Source organism: Pseudorca crassidens, chromosome 14 (genome assembly GCF_039906515.1).
Source record: "Pseudorca crassidens isolate mPseCra1 chromosome 14, mPseCra1.hap1, whole genome shotgun sequence".
NCBI lineage: Eukaryota > Metazoa > Chordata > Mammalia > Artiodactyla > Delphinidae > Pseudorca > Pseudorca crassidens.
Window position 1 is genome coordinate 67,392,110 of NC_090309.1, and position 21,097 is coordinate 67,413,206.

General features: G+C 50.1%; 1 protein-coding gene across 1 annotated transcript in view; it reads left to right on the forward strand.

Annotated features, from left to right (window-relative positions):
• The window catches only part of XDH (xanthine dehydrogenase), a 60,606-nt gene that overhangs the window by 3,557 nt on the left and 35,952 nt on the right, over positions 1 to 21,097 (forward strand). Inside the window, exons 2-12 of the mRNA XM_067703333.1 lie at positions 1,498 to 1,555; positions 4,425 to 4,521; positions 5,825 to 5,933; positions 9,154 to 9,280; positions 10,217 to 10,278; positions 13,761 to 13,829; positions 14,145 to 14,234; positions 15,277 to 15,418; positions 17,718 to 17,810; positions 18,395 to 18,546; positions 19,800 to 19,893. Of these exons, the coding sequence (XP_067559434.1) occupies positions 1,498 to 1,555; positions 4,425 to 4,521; positions 5,825 to 5,933; positions 9,154 to 9,280; positions 10,217 to 10,278; positions 13,761 to 13,829; positions 14,145 to 14,234; positions 15,277 to 15,418; positions 17,718 to 17,810; positions 18,395 to 18,546; positions 19,800 to 19,893 (1,093 nt within the window). The remainder of the gene's footprint in view (positions 1 to 1,497; positions 1,556 to 4,424; positions 4,522 to 5,824; positions 5,934 to 9,153; positions 9,281 to 10,216; positions 10,279 to 13,760; positions 13,830 to 14,144; positions 14,235 to 15,276; positions 15,419 to 17,717; positions 17,811 to 18,394; positions 18,547 to 19,799; positions 19,894 to 21,097) is intronic.

The window sequence follows — 21,097 nt, forward strand, 5'->3', positions numbered from 1 at the left end:
AGAAAGGTAATAAAGACTTTTATTTTGTGCATTTATGATTTAATTTCCAAGAGAAAAGAAACAACTCCTTGTGTGAAATTTATAACCAGGAAAATTTGAACAAGCTGTACCTGTGGGGTGTAATCATAAAAGAAAATTAATTTTATCTTCCACTTTCCTTTCAACTTTATTCAAGGGTAAATTTTGGTAGTTTCATGACCTTCTGGATTACTCTTAGTGAACAAAAAATCCTATGGGCAATTATAAGTTGCCAAACACAGTTTCATTTCAGGACAGAGAGGAGAGGGTAGTGAGAAAGTTCTTATTTATTAGGTGCTGGTGTAGGATGGCTTCCCGCTGCTGGGAACCTTCAACTGCAAGTCTCATGACATGGTGTAGGGGGCTGTTTTCTCAGTCTGGCTGTTCTCCCTCAGCCTCCAGTTTTGGGAGGTCCACTCCACACAGACTCTGATGGAGGTCCCATCACCTCCTGTAGTCAGTCTTCCAGGAATGATTTAAACACCTCCAAGCAAGTTCTCTCTCTCACATATGGCCTGTGCTGGGTCCATGGCACAACAATTTCACATCCTTTGCTCTTCCAAACTCTGGAAGTGCACATCCATCCTTACACTACAGTTCTTCCTCAGCTTGTCTGGTAAGACTTTTTCTATCTTTTAGCTAAGCCAGACCACCATATGCCCTGCAGCATGTGAGCTTTACATGGAGGGCTGTAGAAGCCCCTCATGAGGTTGGAGGTGTGAGGCAGATTCCTCCTCCTCCTCCTTTAGGAAGATGTGAGAATCATAGTGCAGGTCTCTCTAAAGAAACTCTTATCACGCATTCTCTCCCCTTGATCATCCCAATCACCCGGACCCTTTTAGGCGTGATGATGCATGAGGAGAAGTGAAACAGGTTTTCATAGATTTCCTTTGATGATCTGCATCTGAAACTAGCACCACACCTCATGGACAAACTTTCTGCCTTATTGAACATTCTGTTTGTGGGCCTTTGGTTTGAGATTTCTCCTCCATTTCTAACCTGTGTTAGTGCTGTTGACTGTGATGACCCAACGCACACCACACTCTGTTATGAGCACAGGCCAGCAGACTGGCCATCCACCGCCTGAGTGTCCACCCTCCAGGATGCAAAGCCAGAGGTCTGCAGGCCACCGCTCCCAGCTGTCCCTGGCGTTCACAAATGTGCTCCAGCAGCTGGAAATGAAATGACTTGTTCAATTTGAAGGGAACTTTGCCTTGGTCAGCCCAGCACGGCCAGCGCTGTACCTAAGTGCTCTGTGGTGGGTCCAGAGCTGAGCACTAATGCAGAATTTTACAATTGCAGCATGTCCGCAGGTACACGATTTGGCTTGCAGCTGATATGCTCATCTTATAGAATTAAGAAAAACACCTTCGTCTTCATGATACATGTAGCACATCTCCATTAACTCTACAAATTCTTGGGTGAGACGATGACTAAGTATGCCTCTGATACAGTTTTCTTTGGTGTTTGCTTTTATAGGTGGTGGAGAAAAATGCAGATCCAGAAACAACCCTTTTGGCCTACCTGAGAAGAAAATGTATCCTGACTTTGGAGCAGGGGCAAGGGAGAGGGGGCACTTGGGGACTCGTTCTCTGGGCCTCACCCCATTTGCTAGTGACTGGTCTGGAGACCGTGAAGTGCAGAGGAAAGAGCACTGGGTTAGGGCTCTGGACCCCTGTGTCTTAGTTGCAACTCTGCCACTTGCCAGCTGTGTGACCTTGGGCAGTCATTTGAGGCTGGTGGGTCTGAAATTCTCAGCTGCCGAGTAAGAATATGGTTCTTGATGTTCTTCAAGTCTCCTGCATTTAAGGTTCTACCCTGGGCCTGTAAAACAAGCAGCTCCAAAACACCCTCCTTAGCTCTGGCAAGCTTCGTGGCCATTCCCCTCCCCCCACCCCCAGGAGGAGCAGAGCCTGCCTCAGCAGACCTTTGTTAATACGTAAATGGGCTTCCGGGCAGGGTTTCTGGCTCTGCGAAGGTGGAGAGAAAGTCAGGGGAAGGGGTATTTTTTGGGGAAAATGCTGCCTGAGGTGGAATCGTGTAGAGGCACCATCCACTGTGGGGATGGCAGGCACTGGGAAGCATGGGGTGGGGGACTCCTGAGCAGGGTTGGGGTACTGCTCTGCTCCCAGAGTGGGGAGTGCTTCTGTAAGATCCCCCATCCCTTTTGTCCTTTCCTAGTAGGAAAGTATTCTGAGGCCCTGGAACAATACCAGCAGTAAAGCTAGAATAGGAGCTAACATTAATGGGCACTGACTACCTATGGGTGGAGTTCAAGGTGATTTATGTAGGCTATCTCACTGATTCACAGAGATCCCTTTAACAGAGGAGGAAGCGAGGCTGGATGTGTTAAGGGATACACCTCCCCCTCGTGTGTTCTGGGCAAATGCTGGCAGACCTGGACTGAAGCCGGGAGCCATGCTCTGAACTTCCCACCCACACTGGAAACTCTCTAGGGGTCTGTTGTAGAATGATACTCATCCTGACCTCTGTCTATAAACCCTTGTGGCTCCCAGAGGCAGGGACATCTGGTGGCTCCTTGCAGTGACATACTTTGGAACAACAAAGGATCGTTTCAGCACCCTCAGAAGCCAGCCTGGAATCCATGGCCTTGCCTCTGGTTCTTTCACCTCCTATCAGATAGTGGCTGGCTCTAGTGTACTTTGTCCTGGATTTTTGACCTGGTGGGGGCAGGTCTGGAGGTTCACAGCACATGGACCTGATGGCGTTTTTTGTAGACCTGGAGTCACTCAGTGGGATCAGGGGACTGCGTGGGACTCCATTTCCAGCCCATCTACCTGGGTGGTCTGGAAAGAGAGGCTCACTCTTAGAGATTGTTGACATCAGTTTTAGATTTCTAGTACAGTTTTGAAGACCTGACAGCCTCAGAAATTCCTGATCATAGCAGTTGGCTGGTTTAAAGGCCAAATCTCAAATGAACTCCAAACCTGAAAGTTGGCATGTAAATATGAAGTCCTGGTGGCTTCCTGCTGCCTGTGTTGAGAGTTGATCTGTGGGAGTTCCAGGCAAGAGAGAAGACACTAGCCTTGACTTCTACCCTGGCTTCCAGAAGGATGCCCAGGCTAGCAGAAGACCTCTAGACTACTTTGGGCTGCTTCCATTCGTCCTCACGTGCCCCTAGCGTGGTCTAAACTGCTGATCTCATACGTCCAGACTAGTGAAGAGAATAACTCGAGATCTAGAGATCCCTCCCCAGCTGTGCTTTAAAAGAAGCAGCAGCATGGTGGGGGAGGAGTCAGATGGCCGTGTTCCCTAACACTCAAGGTGACACAAGTGGCTGTCACCTTGCAGGGCGCACATTACATCTTGGGTCTCAGTCTTCCTCCCTTCGTTCCTTCATTCCTTCCTTCCTTTCCTTCTTTCTTTCTCTCTTTCCCTCTCTCTCTCTCTCTTTCTCTCTCTCTGTCTTCCTTCCTCCCGCCCTCCCTCCTCTCTCTCTCTCTCTCTCTTTCTTTCTTTCACCAATTCCTGCCCTACCTGCTAACCACATTATTATGAAGATCAAACGGGTCCATGGGTGTAGCTGCTTTCCAAGTAGAAGATGCTTTATCATTGTTAGTTATTAATTTTATCTTGAAATTAGGGAAGTGACCAGGGATAATAGCCTCAGGTCCTTCCATCTTCAGTAGGAAGATAGATGGCCTGGAGGCCTGTGGGCCTGAGGGAAAAGCAGCGATGGAGCCTGTGTCCCCGGGAAAGAGGCCACCGTAACTGCTGTTCTCCAGAAGAGCCTATTAGTCAGGCACTCTTCAAGCGCAAAGTATCGGAGATTTTGTCTCCCCCAATATATAAGAGGTGGCTCCAGTATTGGCTTCTGACCTCAAAAATATCTTCATTTTAATTTCCATTCACATATCCTATGGGATGGATATTCAGAAGCCCCTGGTCCAGCCCCTGGACTTCATCAATCCAGAAGGTTTGGCGGGGGGATGAGGGAAGCTGAACTCAGCAAGTCCCATGCTGGCTTGAATGGCTTCCTTGCATGACCAGCTGGGGTGATGTGAGGGCTGGCCCACATACTCAGTCTTTGAGGTGCCTGATTTACCTGCCCAGTGAGACCACAGGGTTGGGGGACTGTTAAGACCACACCTAGAAGACCTTGATCCCAAGAAAATCTCCAGGATTAGAGAGCAGTGGAAGTCCAGTCCCAGGGGTTGACTCATGGGTGCTGGTGCCTTTCCTTTTCTGTACAATGGAATTGGCCTCATTCCCTGGTCCCGTCTGAGTGGGAGGCCGTGTGGGTCTGCTGCCTCCCAGGTTGAGGGGCCTGAGCCTGCGCGTGGACGAATGGCTCTTCACTCGAAGCTCAGTGCAGGCATTTCCCAGCAGCCCAACAAAGACTTTGTTTTCTCTGAGTTCATATTCTTTAACCCTTGACCATCCAGTGGGGCTGAGAGGGACAAAGCTGGGCTGCGGAGAAGGCGGCTGTGGGGCCTGCACGGTGATGCTTTCCAAGTATGATCGTCTCCAGGACAAGATCATGTATCCTTTGCCTGCTGGCTGATGGCCTTTGAGGACCGTGAAGCAGGGGTCAGCTTTTGAGTGAGTGTGCGTGTGCGCGTATACATGGAAGCCCCTGTGTTTCTAAGTAGACCTTGGTCATGAAGAGGGACATTATAGAATGATGTCTTAGGAAGTATCTTCCTGGCTTATAAATATATATGGACAAGATTCTGAACTGCTGAAAAAAATCATCTTTTTAAAATTCAGACTTATATCACATCCCATGAAATCCTTCAGTAGGCCTCCATTGCCCCCAAATTAAAGTCCAATCTTTTTGTTCAACATGTGAGGTCCTTCAGTTTTCCCCATCTTTCCTCTCCAGTCTTCTTTCTCTTCACGGGTCCAGCACTCTGTTCATGCAGAAACAATTGTGAACTACCAATGCTCCATGTCCATTCATTTCTTGGTCTCTGCAGAAGCTGTTTCCCATCTTGAATGTCCTTTTCTCAAGGACTTCTCTACCTGGCTATCTCTTACTAGCACTTTAGGACTGGGCAAAATATCACCTCCTCTAGGAAGCCTTCCTTGACCTCCCAAGACTGGGTTAGGTGCCCCTTGTCTCTGCTGGTGCCATGGTGCCCTGTGCATAGCCCTCCTGAAACACTTACCGTAAAATATTTAAATTTCATCTTCACACTGGCTTCTGTTTTCCTGAGTTGAAGGCAAGCTATTAGAAGACAGAGATTCCACCTTATTCACCTTTATTTCCTCAGCCCTCGGCAGGGTGCCTGGCACTTGGTTGGCCTTCAGTAACTGATGTTGTCTGTATGAGTGAATGAGCGATGAATAAAGGGATAGATGTGGGGAAGCTATTTCTAAGGGGTTGGTGTCCCATGCCACCTGGGGATTTCCCCTCCCTCTCCCCACAGAGGAATGGGAGAAATGGAGGTGAGTGAAAGCAGAGAAGCAAAAGTGACAGGAGGTTCTGAAATTGAAGTGGCTAAGGACGGGCCCTGCAGAGAGAGGAGCACACTTTGGGCCTGGAAACTGCCAGAAGCTTCCTCTTGACTCAGCCTCCAGTGTCAGGCTAAGAGGCAGCTGAAAGTGACCCTGGGTCCCGTGCTCCAGCTCAGAGGCCTAGGGCGCACCGGTGTGTGACTCCACAGGACGCTGGAGGGGCTCGGGCGCAGAGTCTTGGGTAGAGAGGTGAGGACACCTGTAGAAAAGAACATAATATAGAGTGAAGAGAAGTGACACAGGCATCACAGATCTCCCAGACCCTGCACCCAGGTCTGCTCTGATGACCTGAGTGGTCGATGGAATGCCTTAATTTGGGTTCCAGTCACTTTTCTGCCAATGCCTGCCTGGCCCCCATTTGCTCCTTGCACCATGTTGCCGTGACAACTGTGGAAGGAATCGGAAGTACCAAGACGAGGCTGCATCCTGTGCAGGTAACCAGAGGCTCTGACCAAGGCTGCAGACTTGCTCTGGGTCGTTGGGCCGAGTGTCACTTCCCGGGCCAAGGTGGCATTCCGGCCCAGCCACCTCCCCAGATCCTCGTGGAGGTGAGGGGGTGGCTGTGAGGCAGGGAGTGGAGGCACCCGAGCCTGGAGCTCCCTCCTGTGTCTGGGTGGATGGTGACATTGCATGCCCCATGGGAACCAAGAGGTCAACTGGATCTGGCGGCTGGTAAGTCCAGCTGTGTCAGAGCTGGAGGAGGAGGGGCAGGGGGACTTCCTCACTTTGTGCCCGAGCCTGCTTAGGAAGCCCCCTTGCCGTCTCAGACTGAAGATTCCAAATGCTCTGCGCCCCTTGATAAAAAGCCCACCTACTCCCTGCTCCCTCCAGTGGTAATTTCATTGCACCTCTCACCTTTCACCCATGGATCCTACAGACATGGGCTCATTAAAGTGGAGGTTAGCAAGGGCTGAGTCAGAGAACAGAGACACGTGGGTGTCTGACCAGTGCTTTCTCCCTGATGGTACCAGGCACCTGAGGATGAAGCGAAATTGGGAACACTTTGGGGAGGAGTGGGCAGTAGTCTGAGGGGTTTGTGGAGAGAGAAAGGATGCTCGTAGACAAGGTGGAATGGAGCCCATGTGGGAGCAGAGCACAGTGGGAAGGAAAAGCCACTGTTCCTGGTGCTTACGTTTAGGGAAACTGAGGCAGGAGGTCCTTAGGAGATTGCATCATGGAAGGTGCCTGAGCCAGGCCCTTTTCTTAATCTTCCCTTGACTGTGTCATTCAGATCCTGCCACCCTTGTGCCCCTTATGTGAGTCTGGAGTCAGGATCGCCGGTTATATAATTAGCAAACTAATTATACTATTATATATTATAATTATACTATACAAACTAATTACATATTAGCAAACTACGTATAATTAGCAAACTAATTATACTCCCTGGAGGGAGCATCTTGGGCCAGTCATGTGGGGTCAGAGCGCGGTGGGGTGGTATTGCTTCACTGCCATGTCTTTGCTTCCTAGGCAGGAAAAGGGCAGATTACTGAACTTGTCCAACCTGCAGCGGATGTGAGAAGATTAATGAGGGCTTGTACTTTTCTTTGAAACATAGATGAAAGAAAGAATGAACCGTTTAAACACAGGGATCGTATCCGTACAATGAGGCGAAAACCCTCTCTTTCCGATGGAATAGATCCTTATTCCTGATGTACTTCTTTTGGCTCCAAATAAGCTGTAGATTCCACTTCCTCTTGTCCATTTATGTTTTTCTCTTGGCTTCTACGACACCACACTTCCCTCATTTTCCTCCTACCTCCATGCTTGCACCATGTACAGCTCTTCCTCGGCTCAGTGCCTAATTGCTGCAGCACCCTGGGCTCTGGCCTGGGCCCCATCTCTTCTCCGCCTTCACACTCTGCTGAGGTGAGTTTAATGCCATCTACACGTGAATGCATCATCTTTGTATCTTCAGTTTCGACCTCTCCTCAGAGACCAGACTCCTCTTTCCAGCTGCCTACTTAAATTGCTAGATGGATGTCTACTCTCAAACTTAACAAAACGCTATTTTCCCCCCAACTTCTTTCTTCCCTGGTCTTCCTCCGTCTGAGTCAGTGGCAAAAGCATCCACCCAATTGCTCAAGATAAAAATCTAGGAGTCACCTATGATTCTTTCTCTGATACACCACACCCAATCCATCCAGAAGTAGTAACTACTCTACCTCCAAACTTTACAATGAAATCTTCATTTTTTTCCTCTGTTTCCCCCATTAATGTTTGGTTCAAGTCACTATCCCCTCTTGCCTAGGCCACTTTAGTGTCCTGTTCCCCTGTTTCTTCTCTTGCCCCTACAGCTATTCCCTGCCCAGCAGCTACAGTGATTCTTTAAAAACACGAATTCGATCATATCAAGCCCTGCTGAAATTCCCCTTAAAGCCCTCTCGTCATCACACCCAGAATAACCATCCGGATCCCTAACCCTGGTTTATGAAGAGCTGCACGGACTGGCTGCTGCCTGTTCCCCCAGCTGACATCCCTTGTCCCAGGATTCCATCCACCCCGGCCTTTCAGCAGCTCTAGCGCATCAGACTTTCACACTGTCTGTGCTCAGAGCCTTTGCACTCGCTGTTCCCTCTGCCTGGGATACACCCTTCCCTGCTCCAAATTACGTCATTAAGTTCAACTGGAAGGTCACTTTTTCAGAGTGGCTTTTCTAACCACTCCAAATAGCCACTAGTCAGTCTGGGTCATGTCCTCTTGTACTAATTCTCTACAGAGCACTGACCTCCACCTCAAATTTTCTTCTTTGTTTTTGTCAGTACTTCCCCTACTAGGATATGAGCTTCATGAGACCAGGAACCTCATCTCTCTTCTTCACTCTCTGTCCCCAGTGCCTTTACCACTCCTGGTACATAATAGTTTCTCAGTAAATATCTGTCAAATGAATGACTAGCCATGCTAGGCACTGGGGATACAACATTCTAGCAATTTTACTTAATGTAAGTTCCAAGAGAGATTCCCAGAGATTAAAAAATAGTGTAGATGTGGAGAATCTCCTTGTAATAAAAATCTTGCAGGTTTGAATGAAAATTCTGTGACATTCAGTGCTTTTAGTGAATTCTCTATCACACATTTCCCAATTCTTAAGTCCCCACCCGTTGGACTTCAAGGATTGCCTTCACATAAGAATACAGCAGCATTCTAATTTGGAATAAAATGCATTCATTTGGTTGATTTTGGATTGTGGGGTCGTGTAGTTAGAAGAACCTGACACAGCTCTAGCATTCACCATGTGTGATCTTGCATACATGTCTTAAATCTCTGAGCCGGCTTCCTCCTCTCTCTGTTGAAGGGAATGAAGGGTGAGAAGCCCCTCTGGCTTTAACAGTCGTTGTTCTTTGAGGGGGCTGTCCTATTAATAACTCCCATGGGTTGACTCCTTCCTCTATGCCAAGGATGATGTTAAGAGTTTTATGTGAATGATCTCACTGAATCCTCTAAGTGCTAGGATGGTCCTAAACATATAGACAAGGCTTAGTGAGGCTTGGTAACTGGCCAAGGTCACAGCTGGGAAGTGGCAGCACTACGATTTGACTTCACGCGGCCTGCTACCCTACGCTGCCTGTCGACGTGGGCTGGCTCCAGCTGAGTCGCGAGGGAGCCTGGGAGGGGTTCTGCAACACAGGTGTCTACGTCATCTGCCCCTTTTAGGAGAGAATCGCCAAAAGCCACGGCTCCCAGTGTGGGTTCTGCACCCCCGGCATCGTCATGAGCATGTACACGCTGCTTCGGAACCAGCCCGAGCCCACTGTTGAGGAGATCGAGGATGCCTTCCAGGGTATGGGCCTTGAGGCAGGGCCTGGGAGGTGGAGTGGCAAGTGGGGCTCTGAGGAGGGCAGGGCAGGGCCAGAGTGGATGCCAGGCGTGGAGTAGGAGTTCCAGGCACCGCCTTTTGAGGGAAAGGCTCAGGCCGTCCCACCATGTTGGTTACGATTGACTGGAAGGGTGGTGCTTTCTTAATTGGAAGAACACTTGGGTGGTTTGGAGACCTTCTGGGGTCTCCTGCCTTAGTGTTCATCTTCCTGAGGTGTCTTCTGCTCTCACCTCGTGCTAGGATGGGGTAGCCATGAGTGGCCGGAGTGGGAGGAGATCGTCTGGGAAACCGCACAGAAGCTAATGACATGGCGTCTTCCCTTGCTGCTTCCTCAGAGCAGGGTTCTGCAGGGCAAGGGCCACCTATGAGGAAGGACGCCATGACTCTGAGCCTTGAGCAGGGACTGGCTTCCCACTTTGCCTTCTGTGAATGGGCCCAGATGGTTGGGCCTGGTATCTGTTCCTCTGAATTGATTCATTCAATCCATTTTAATGCATCATTTATTCAGTCAGTTATATGAAGTCCTATCATATGTCAGGCACAATACAGGGTACAGGGGACACAGGGATGAAAGACACAGTCCCTCCTCTCAAGGAGGTTGTACTCTGAAGGGGAAGAGAGCTTATAATGTAGTTTGATAAGCTCACTGATAAAGCTATGACTAGGCACCATGGGAGGACTTAGGAGGAGCACCTGATTCAGTCTAGGCATTCTAGCAAGGCTTCCTGGAAGAAGTGGTAGATGTTTTGAAGTCAGGGGTACAAGCAGGAGGAGGGTCATTCCAAGCAAAGAAAATAGAATATGTAAAGAGAGCATTTAACTGAGCTGGGAGCAAAGCCACAAACCCCTTAGCTGCTCCGGGGCCTGCGCTGACACTGCAGCTTTTTCCTTGGCCCACAGGAAACCTGTGCCGTTGTACAGGCTACAGACCCATCCTCCAGGGCTTCCGGACTTTCGCCAAGGTAAGTTGGGGCCCTGGGACAGCAGTGGCCCTGCTCCTGAAGCAGCAATACTCAGGAATCACAGCTGGGAGGGATGCCATGGGCCTCTGGGTTACAGAGAAAAATGATCGTGTGGCCAGCTGGCGGGTCCTTCTGCCGCAGGTACCTGGCAAGGGCGTTGGGCTGTGCTGTTCTTATTCTGGGGGTTGGAGGGAGGTGGTGGTTCTCATCAATAGCACGGAGACTTTTCTTCCAGGGAAGGCCTGGAGAACTGGTTACTGGAAGGGGCATGCTGCCTAAGAGCTAATTTCCTCCAGGGCCTTCGGGCTTGGCATCCTTCCTTGGTGACCGGCATGCTCAGCCCCTGGCACAGGTGCTGAACGTGGCATTTAATAACAACCCAGCCTGACTCAGCACTCGAGTCCCTCCTCCTTTCCTGTCCCCGCTGCTTTCTGCAGCTGGCACTCTGCTGGGCTTATGAAACTGCTAATTAGATCTTCAGACGGTGTGTGAACCCCTGTAGTGTTCATATTCCTCTGCGTGAGAAACCACAGCTGGGGTGTATGGGCATCGGTTACATAAATGCAGACACACACCTGTCATCTGGCAAGGAGGACGGGGGGCTGGCTTCTCCTTTCTTGGCTTAATATCCCCAGATTTTACCTGATTTCCCAGCTGGGTCAAGTTGATTCTGACTCCAATCAAACTGTCTCGTCTCAATTTGATTCTGGGTTAAGGGGAGAGCCACAGACTCCTGTGCCTTTCACTGACTGTTAGAGTTGGTACAGTACAAAAAGGAGTATTGTGTCCAAATAGTCCAAAAGGGTGGAGATGGAGATGGAGCCTCTAAGGATGGAAAATGCCACATCCTGGTGAATGCTGTTGATGATGAGGAACCAGGAGGTACGGATTTAAATGAAAGTGATTGAAAGCGTAGATTCAGAATCTGCAGACCTGGGTTCAAATCCCATTCCATCACTTAACTGATGCATGATATTGGGCAAATTTCCTTGTTTCTAAAATGGGGATTGTAATAATACCTACCTTACAGTGCTTGTGGAAAGGACTTCTTGTAAAGCTGTTAGGACAATGCCTGGCACACCTGACATGTTCAGTAAATGGCAACATAAATTATGATGCTGGTACATTTTTTCCATTACCCATATTTGATCTTCATGTATTGCTTAGGCTTCCCTGAGAACCAGGGATGGTTAATCTTGTGCATGTACTTATTTCATAGGAGGCTTCTCAAAGAAATACAGTCTGACCAGCTCTCCTAGTTTCTCCAGAGAGAAGGGCTTTTGAGTGTAGCTGACAATTATACTCCTTCTGTGGGTCAGAGTTTTATCATCATTTACACAGTTCCTGAGTCTCTTGTGACACCATGGGAGGAGGTGAGCTGCACCCCCTTCACTCCAGCTGCCTGGCAGTGTAGAGCAGAGTAGAGCTGGGTCCTCCAAGCAGGCAAAATGACTGGCTCGCAGAAGGTGCTCAGAAGCTCATGCATGTTACTCCTTGGAGGCCCCCAAGGCCTTTATTCAGAGCCTTTTAACTGTTACCTTACACACAGTTCTAAAAAGCTCATCTATCTAGTTTTCATGGCCATAGCACACACTGGAAGAGGGTGAGAAGAGCATGCTATAGCGAGGCAGCCTGTTCACAGCAGGAAATGACAACATTCACCTAGCAGCAAGGAAGGAAATGGGGGAACCGTAAAAATAAGCCCAGCAGTTTTAGCCTACTGAGAAAAGTGGAAATCTCTCTGGGGAAAAACCCTAGCCTTATCTAACCGCAGTAGGCCTTGAGGGCAGTGACACATTATTGTACGTTACAGTAATTTATGTCATAAACACATCAATGAATTATCAAGGAAAAAGATCTAAGTAAGAAAGCGCTGACACTTTCATTATCTGAATAATCCACTTTTGTGAAATATATCCTTCCCCACAAGGACCAGGTGAGGGAGGCTGTTGTCTCACTGTACGCAGGGCCTGGTAATTTTCCACATCACTCCTCCAAAAAGAGAGATGCGAAGAGGCCCTCTCCGTTCTGTCCAGATTCAGAGGGGAAGGGCAAGGTGGTGGTGTGGCGGTGTAAGATAGACCGAGCCGCTCTGAGATCCAGTGGCAAAGCAGTGAATGCAAGAGGGGTCTGCACGCAGGGCAGCACGTGCAGGGGGGTGGAGGCAAGTCTGGCCGTGCTCGCACGTTCTCAGAGGCTACACCTTCGGCCTCCTTGGCCCTCTGAGAACTTCCTCGGGGACACTGGTGGGTGGTGACTCACCCTTTGGGAAATGTCGGCGTGAATGGTGTCTTCCATGATTCACGTAAGGAAGGGCTACTCCCAGCCTGCTCCCCCAGGAATGGCTGCCCTGGAAATGTGTCTAGGTCTATGCCTGGGAGTTCCCCCACTTCTGCCTCTTAGCACAACTCCACGATTCTGTAGTGTCTTCTGGGGCTCTGAGCTGAGACTCCTGCCTCCTTGGGCTAGATGAGTCAGGTGAACACACCCTTTCCCACCTTCAGTGCATTGGTTTTGGGAGGTAGCAATCTGGGCTCTATTCTGTGCTCCGCCATTGGCACCCCAAGAGGTCCTGAGCAAGTCCTTTCCCCATAGGTGATGAGTCATCAGACCTGTACATATCCTCCAGAACAGGCCTGCAGTGAGGAATAAAGAGTGAGCTTTCTGGCGAGAAGTGCTTGAGAAGGCGTGGGAAGGCCATCAGGCACACTGGCCGGGCACACCGCTGGTCCTGAACGTCTTTGGCAGCAGCCCCCCAAAGACTCCAGCCTGGGAGGCTCCAGCCCATTCCCATAGAACTTGATGGTTTAGAAGTAGAGGCATGAGGGGCTTCCCTAGTGGTCCAGTGGTTAAGACTCTGTGCTTCCCCTGCAGGGGACACAGTTTCGATCCCTGGTCGGGGAACGAAGGCCTCCTCAGGAAGCAGTACTGAAGAGGAATGTGGGCACAAAGAGATGATTTGATAAAATAGGACTAGCTTTTATGGAGAAATTTTCTCATAATTAAATATCCCTGCTGCTTCCAGGAGAGGTCCTGTTTGTTTATTCTCAAGTTATTTAATCTACGTTAACGAAGTGAAAGTAGTTAAAGCAGAGGCCTTTCCTCTGCAGAGGCAAGTGGGATGGGGTGGGGTATCTGCTGCTCCTTTTGATGCTGGAATAGGTATCATACCCAGATTTCATTTTTTTTTTTTTTTTTGCGTACATGGGCCTCTCACTGTTGTGGCCTCTCCCGTTGTGGAGCACAGGCTCCGGACGCACAGGCTCAGCGGCCATGGCTCACGGGCCCAGCTGCTCCGCGGCATGTGGGATCTTCCCGGACCAAGGCCCGAACCCGTGTCCCCCGCATCAACAGGCGGACTCTCAACCACTGCGCCACCAGGGAAGCCCCCAGATTTCATTTGATAGTAATCATCTAGGTTCTTTAGCTTCTGTGAAAACTCTTTGCAAATATCTTTGTGTGAATGTTGGTCATCTCTCTAGGATGGTGGATGCTGTGGAGGAAATGGGAACAACCCAAACTGCTGCATGAACCAGAAGAAAGACCATGAGGTAAGTGGATCCTTTTCAGCCTGGAAGCCTGAGGGCCAACCTCAGATCAAAGGAGCCAGTGGGCTCTCTCCACACTCTGGGCAGTGGTGGCTGGAAGAGGAAACGGTTACGCCCCAGCCACGAGGGTGGTGAATGTGTACATTAGCCCTGGAACCTCTGTCAAGACCTCCTTGTCCCTTCTTCCCAGGAGATACCAGCTCCTCCACCAGCCTGCTGGGGTCTGTGGATGAGCTCGCTTGGACAGAGGGCTAGGCCAGCCCTGTGGGGCATTTTAAAGGAGGGGACAGTGTATCACTCATCTGTCCCCTTTTCCAGCAGGTCACTCTCTCGCCATCTTTATTCAACCCAGAGGAATTCATGCCCCTGGATCCCACCCAGGAACCCATCTTCCCCCCAGAGTTGCTGGTAGGTGATGCCCCATGAGCCCCTGGAGACCTGTTGGGTCCCACTCGTACCCACTGGGGCCTTTGTGTCCTCCTTGTCCTGTAGGTTTCAGCCTGAATTTCCCTTCCTTTCTCTGACACCCAAACGTCAAGTCCCTGTGCCACATACTCCCACAGGGACCCACACTTCTCTCCTTCTCACACGTGTCACTCTGAGGGAGTGGATCCCTTTGGCACACTGTGTACAGTAACAGGAGCTCCAGAAGTATTTGGTGACCTCCTGGCTAAATCTCATGTATAAGCCCTCAAGCAAGCCATTCTTCTTTCTGTTAGCAGTCCATTCATATACGAAACAAACAAACAAAGAGAGCTGTGTTCAAAGGACACAGTCCATGGCCTGCAGCCATGTCTTAAGGACACCTCTCACGCCTACTTTCTCACCTTGATGATGCTGCTCCTTCACTCCAACATCATGACCAAAATAATAATAATAATCAAGCCACTCTCAAGGCTTCTCAAGTGCGGATTTCTCAGGGGGTGGCGAGCTCACGAAGGCTGCTTTAGGAATTCAGCAGGCCAGAAGGAACGGCTTTGCAGCAGACCGCCAGCGTATCTTTCTCTGTGAAACCTTGAAAACCCATCAGTTTGATTTGGGGGTTTTCTCTCTCAGCCCCGCATCACCCCTCATGCTCTAGAGCCAACCTTCCATTGCCTTCCCTTCTGATCCACCTCCCGTACCTCCTGGAGACAGTGACCTTCAGCAGGTCACATAACCTTGATCCTCAGCTTCCTCCTTCACCTGTAAAAGATGAGACTAACAGTGCCTCCTTCACTGAGATCTTCTGAAGACTAAGTGACATAATGTCTATAAAAGAGCTGCAACGTAATTCCTGCCTCGATACGTGGTGTCCTCCCTCCCTTCTCCCCTGACGTGCATTTTCCATCTGAATTCAGTATTAAACAAATCCATAGTAGAGTTGATCCCCTTGCAAACTTAAAGCAATGGCCCTGGGAATGGCAGTGGGGAGGAAGAGGCAGCACAGTAAGAAAACTTCATTTTCCAGAGGCTGAAAGACATTCCGCTGAAGCAGCTGCGTTTTGAAGGGGAGCGTGTGACCTGGATCCAGGCCTCGGCCCTGAACGAGCTGCTGGACCTCAAAGCGCAGTACCCTGAGGCCAAGCTGGTGGTGGGGAACACGGAGATTGGTAAGGGCGTGGGGTGGCCCTGGGCCAGTCTGCCCAGTTCAGCCCCTGTGGCTGTGTGTCCTCTGTGTGTCCTCTTTTGCCCTCACTTCCCCATTTCATATGTGGAGTAGTAACACCTCCTCTAAGGGTTGTCCTGAGTACTAACTGAACTCCTTGCTGACTGTTCTCCGTAAGCACTGACAGGGAGCCTGCTCTGCGCTGGGTACTCTGGGAGAGCCAGGGGTACCCAGATCACCTGGACCAGACCCCTTCCCTTCAGTGTCTCCCAGCCTAAAGGCGGAGGGAGCAACGTAGCTTACGTGTCTGGGCCGGTGCCTGATGGACACTAGGGGTTCCATAAAGGTCACTCTCTTGCCCTCCCTTTTCTGGGGGTGATGTGGTAAGGCTAGGGAGAGGAGATGTCCAAGTGTGACTGTGCTGTGTTGCCCATGAGTGTGGCCACCTGCCGTGTGGTACCACCACCTGGGACCTGAGGCCCGCAGTACGTGAACAGGTCAAGGAGACACGAGATGTGCAGCTCTCGGGCTTGGTCCTTGAAGACACAGGAGCAGAGGTGCCCAGGTCCCTGCTCGTCTCCATCCATTTATAAACCTGGCCTGGCCCGTTTCCACTTGGCTGGACCCAAGCCCAGTGGGGATCCAAGGAGAGGATGGTAGCACAGCCGAGGTCTGCCTCAGAGGAACCCTGGTTTGGGGGAACTTGACATGCTTTTAAGCAGCCAAGTCCAGCTTGTGGGGGACTCCTGGCTCTGGCTCTGGAGGGACCCCCCCGAACCCTGGGTTCTGGTTGGTTCTTCAGCCACAGAGAGGAGGGCCTGGCTCAGGTCTGTGCTGGTGAAGTGCTGAGCTGGGCCACCCTTGTGAGCACAGGTGCTGTGCAGAGTCCCCTGCTGCAGTAATGTGACACATCAGGATGGCAGGGTGGCCTGTGAGACGTGCCTCAGGTGATATGACCACAATGGCTCGCCTGTGTAGCCATGACCCAAGGGCCCAGGGTCCCATGAATTAAGGTGGAGAATGACAGGCTGGAAGAATATTTGGGGTCCTTGGGTATATGACATGTTCCTCGCCACGAGTCACACAATGTCCTGGGCTCAGTTAGATTCTAAGAGAAAGGCATTCACAAAGATATTATAAGCTCCAAGTTAGAAATAATTGCTTAAGACCATGCCATAGCTCTACCTCCTCCCTCACACGCACTCCACACAGTGTAACCACCTACCGCCATGACGTCGGGGGAGGTGGGTCATGGAGAACCACAGCTCTGCCTCCCTCCCTCACACACACTCCGCACAGTGTAACCACCTACTGCCATGATGTCGGGGGAAGTGGGTCATAGAGAACCCCTTATCAAAATGAGCCACTTAGTGCCTCCATCTGCATTCTTTGACCTACGAGCTGATGTTCAAACAGGCCAGACTCCTCAAAGCCTGCGCCTCCCTTCAGAGACCCTCAACAGCACCGGAAAGGGGCGGCGGCGGGGGGTGATGCACAGACATTTCCTTCTTACCCTTTTCCATCTACAGCCCTGTGGGCGAGGCTGGGAGAGGTGCTGTGCTAACTGGGTCTGAGGAACAGAAGCAGGTCTGTTCGCAGAGGTTTCTTACTTGATTCACCGGAAGGACAGAAACCAGACACAGACATTCAGTCCCACCAAGCCATGCACCTTAAGAACTCAGACAGATATTGGGGACCGGGAGGCCAATTTGAAGTTTTCTCCCTCAGTCAATTTTCCTGTTTTGTCTGAATGTTAGACTTTCATATCATATTACTATTACATCCCAATTCTAATAATTGCTCCGGTGCTGAAATATGCCCATTCTTAGCTGTGTAATTTGGGCAAGAAACTTAACCTCCCTGTGCCTCAGCTTCTTCATCTATAAATAGAGAAAGTCACAGTATTTCATAGTGTTATTGTGAGGATTGAGTTAAAATATGTAAAGTGCTTACAAGCGTTCCTGACTTATTTTCATGCCCTTTTTCTAGTATTGTGATTAAACACGCACGCACATATGCGCACACGCACACGCACACACACACACCACACACACGAATTCGAGTTCATCTTATTTGAATTCCGATGGGTTTTTTTGAGAGGGAAAGACATAGCTTTCAGGCTGATTGTGCGGAAACTGCACTTACTCTCACATCTTGTCCACTGCACCCCTAATCACCCCCAAGTCACCCACGGAGCATGTTATGATCGTGAATGTGTCCTCCGTCCTGTGTGCGGTGGTGGGGGAAAATGCCCTGGTGGTAAACAACAGACCTATAACTTGAGGCTTCTTGTTTCTCTTCAGGCATTGAGATGAAGTTTAAGAATCAGCTGTTTCCTGTGATCATCTGCCCAACCTGGATCCCTGAGCTGAATTCAGTGGAGCATGGACTGGAGGGTAAGGGGAAGTTTGCCTGAGCCCACAGAGGGGCTGGGACGCTGGAGGTGGGTCATGCGGGGGGATGGCGAGTGCCAGGAAAGACTCCTCTTTGGCTCCCGCTGCCGCCTGCATTTTTGGGAGCCGCCCTGCATGGGGAAGGCGGGCACCCTCAGTTCCCTCCTCCTCGGGGCATCCATGGTAGGGGCCAGCGGGCAAGGGGCTTGGGATTCTCCGTAGTTGTTCTCTATCCTGGCTGCATGTTAGAATCGCTCATGGAAATAGGGGGTAGGTGGGGGGAGTTTTGGGGTGCTTTTTAAAAAAAATGCCAAGACTTCACCCTCAGAGATCTGATTTTATTGAGTTGAGAACCACTGGTTTAGAGAAACGAGCACTCTGGTTGTAGGGTCAGCAGGCCTGGGGTTGAGTCCTGGCTCTTTTATTAGCTGTGTGGCATTGGGTAGGTCACTTGACCTCTCTGGGCCTTAATTTCCTCATCCATATAAGGATGTGCGTCCTGGTTTAGCCTTAGTGGGGCTGCTGTGTACGGAAGTGCTTTCTGAGCTGTGACGGGGATCGCTGTCATTCCGAGCGTGTGTTCCCAGGTATCTCCTTCGGAGCCGCTTGCCCCCTGAACTCTGTGGAAAAGACGCTGCTCGATGCGGTTGCTAAGCTTCCCACCCAGAAAACAGAGGTGTTCAGAGGCGTCCTGCAGCAGCTGCGCTGGTTTGCCGGGAAGCAGGTCAAGTCTGTGGCGGTGAGTCCCTATTTAGGGGCCCAGGATGCACGTTTTCATCGCAAGGCGAGGGGCGCTAGTCTGGACTCTGCTGCAGACCCAATGGGTGTCAAACTTAAGTGCTTAGAATTGCCTGGGGTGTTTGTTGAAAATGCAGATTCCTGGGCCCCACCCTCAGAGCGTCTGACGGCAGGTCTGGAGTGGAGCCCACGGGTCAGGTTTTAACAAGCCCCACAGGTGTTTCTGATGAAGGTGGCCTGCGGGCCACCCTTGGAAGCACCCACGCTGTGACTCAGTCTTTACCCCTGAGGTTGGAGCCACCTGCCCCCCTCTTCCTGGACTTGGCCAAGGCTGCCAGCAGGTGAATGAGAGATAAGTTAGGGAGAAGCCGAAATAGGAAGGGGGACTGCCTATCAGAGCTGGGGAGAGAACCAGAGGTAGACCCCCTGAGAGGAGGGAGAGGCCCACCTCTTGACTGTTTGTAATAAGTCTTCAGACTAGCCCCCAGATTCTGGGTTTGCAGACGGCGTTCTCACACCTGGCGCCATTTCAGTCTCACAGTTGTTGATGGAGTTGGGAGAAAAGCTGGCCCTCCCATTCCACTGCTGTTGTTGTTTTAAATTAGAACAAAAAACAAAGCAAAACAACCTACTCCCATTCTCATCACCCTACGCCAGGCACCTGTCTCCTTTGATTACAGATAAGGAGACATAAACCCAGAAAACTCTGCTGAGTTCCCAAGCTCAGATGCAATCTACTTCTGGGAAGGATTTTTTTTTTTTTCCCTGGAACAACTGGTTCTCTTCCTCTTTTCTAATAATAGGAACCTTGTGTCTGATTCTCCTTACATTCTTTGCCAAGGAAGCTCAGTTAGAACACACTGTTCATCCTTAAGACTTCCTCCTCATTTTCCTTGATCTTTACCTTTTATTTCTCTTTTACTAAATCGCTATGGCCTCTGTGATAAACCACATCAACCCTTTCAGAAAGAGTTTGGGTGAAATCGATCAAACAAACAATTTAAAGGGGCTGATCCCGGTTTACCAACAGGTAAATTTCAGAGCTGAGAGCCAACCCCAGGCACTGGAATCTCTTGCATGTTGCCCGAATGCCCAAGTTCTTACTGTGCTGATCCTGTGTCTCCACAGGGGTGGAGAACCTCAGAGCTCTCCCTTCAGCAGGTGTCCCCCACCTTCTGTGTGTTCGGGAGCCGGCTGTGTGAGCAGGGCTTTCCTGGGGTGGGCTCTCTCACACGCGCTCTCTGCTTGTCCTAGTGCATTGGAGGGAACATCATCACAGCCAGCCCCATCTCCGACCTCAACCCTGTGTTCATGGCCAGTGGGACCAAGCTGACCATCGTGTCCAGAGGTGAGCTGCCTCATACAGTGGTCAGGAAAGAGGGCTGGGGATGGGGTGGAGTCTCACAAGGTAGGTCACTTTCTGGAGAAGCAGAGCCCAAAGTTCAATGATGCAGCTGTCCTAAAGTTTGGATCTCTGGCAGCTGCAAAGGGAGATGTACCCAGGTTGGGGACCAGGAGAGCTGGACCATCACTTTATTAAGAATTCACAACAGGACCTGTCAGCCAGATGCCTTACTTAGTGGTGTGTGCTGGGGCCAGAGTACACTGCTCACCACAGCTGATTGCTGGGTTTTCAGAGAACCTGAACGTTTGTTAAACATGGCAGCTATTAAAACTTAAACTATATAACCTTACAATGAAATAAAGTATATTTAAAAACAAAGGTAATGGACTTATATACACTACCAAATGTAAAATAGGTAGCTAGTGGGAAGCAGCTGCATAGCACAGGGAGATCAGCTCGGTGCTTGGTGACCACCTAGAGGGGTGGGATAGGGAGGGTGGGAGGGAGATGCAAGAGGGAGGAGATATGGGGATATATGTATATGTATAGATGACTCACTTTGTTATAAAGCAGAAACTAACACGCCATTGTCAAGCAGTTATACTCCAATAATGATGTAAAAAAACAAAACAAAGGTAATAAGTACTCAACATTCACCATTTCCCAATTATTTTATTTCATTTTACAGTTGTCTCTGCCCTTGAGGTTATTTCCATTTATTATATTTGTAGAGGGAAATGCTGCATATGGGTGTATTCCTGTCCATCTTTCCTCGTTGGAGGGTCCCCAAGACCACCTCTGGGTTTGATGACTCTTAGGAGGTCAAGGAAGCCTCACAGGACTCAGCGTAGAGTCTTACTCATGGCTATGACTTATTACAGCAGGAGGATAGAAAGCAAAATCAGCAAAGGGAAAAGATGCATGGGGCAGAGGAAACCAGGCACAAGCTTCCAGGGCCTCCTCGCAGGGGAGTCACACAGGACATGCTCAATCTCCCCAGTAGTAAGTTGAGCTGTGACAACACATGTGAAGGGTAGTCTACCAGGGACACTCGTTAGAGACTCAGCACCCAGGGCTTTTACTGGGGGCTGGTCATGGAACTCTGCCTGGCACGTACCAGAAGTCCAGACTCCCAGGAGGAAAGTCAGGTGTTCAGCATAAACCATATGATGTGTACAAACATTTCAGGCCCAGTGAGCCGTTCTTA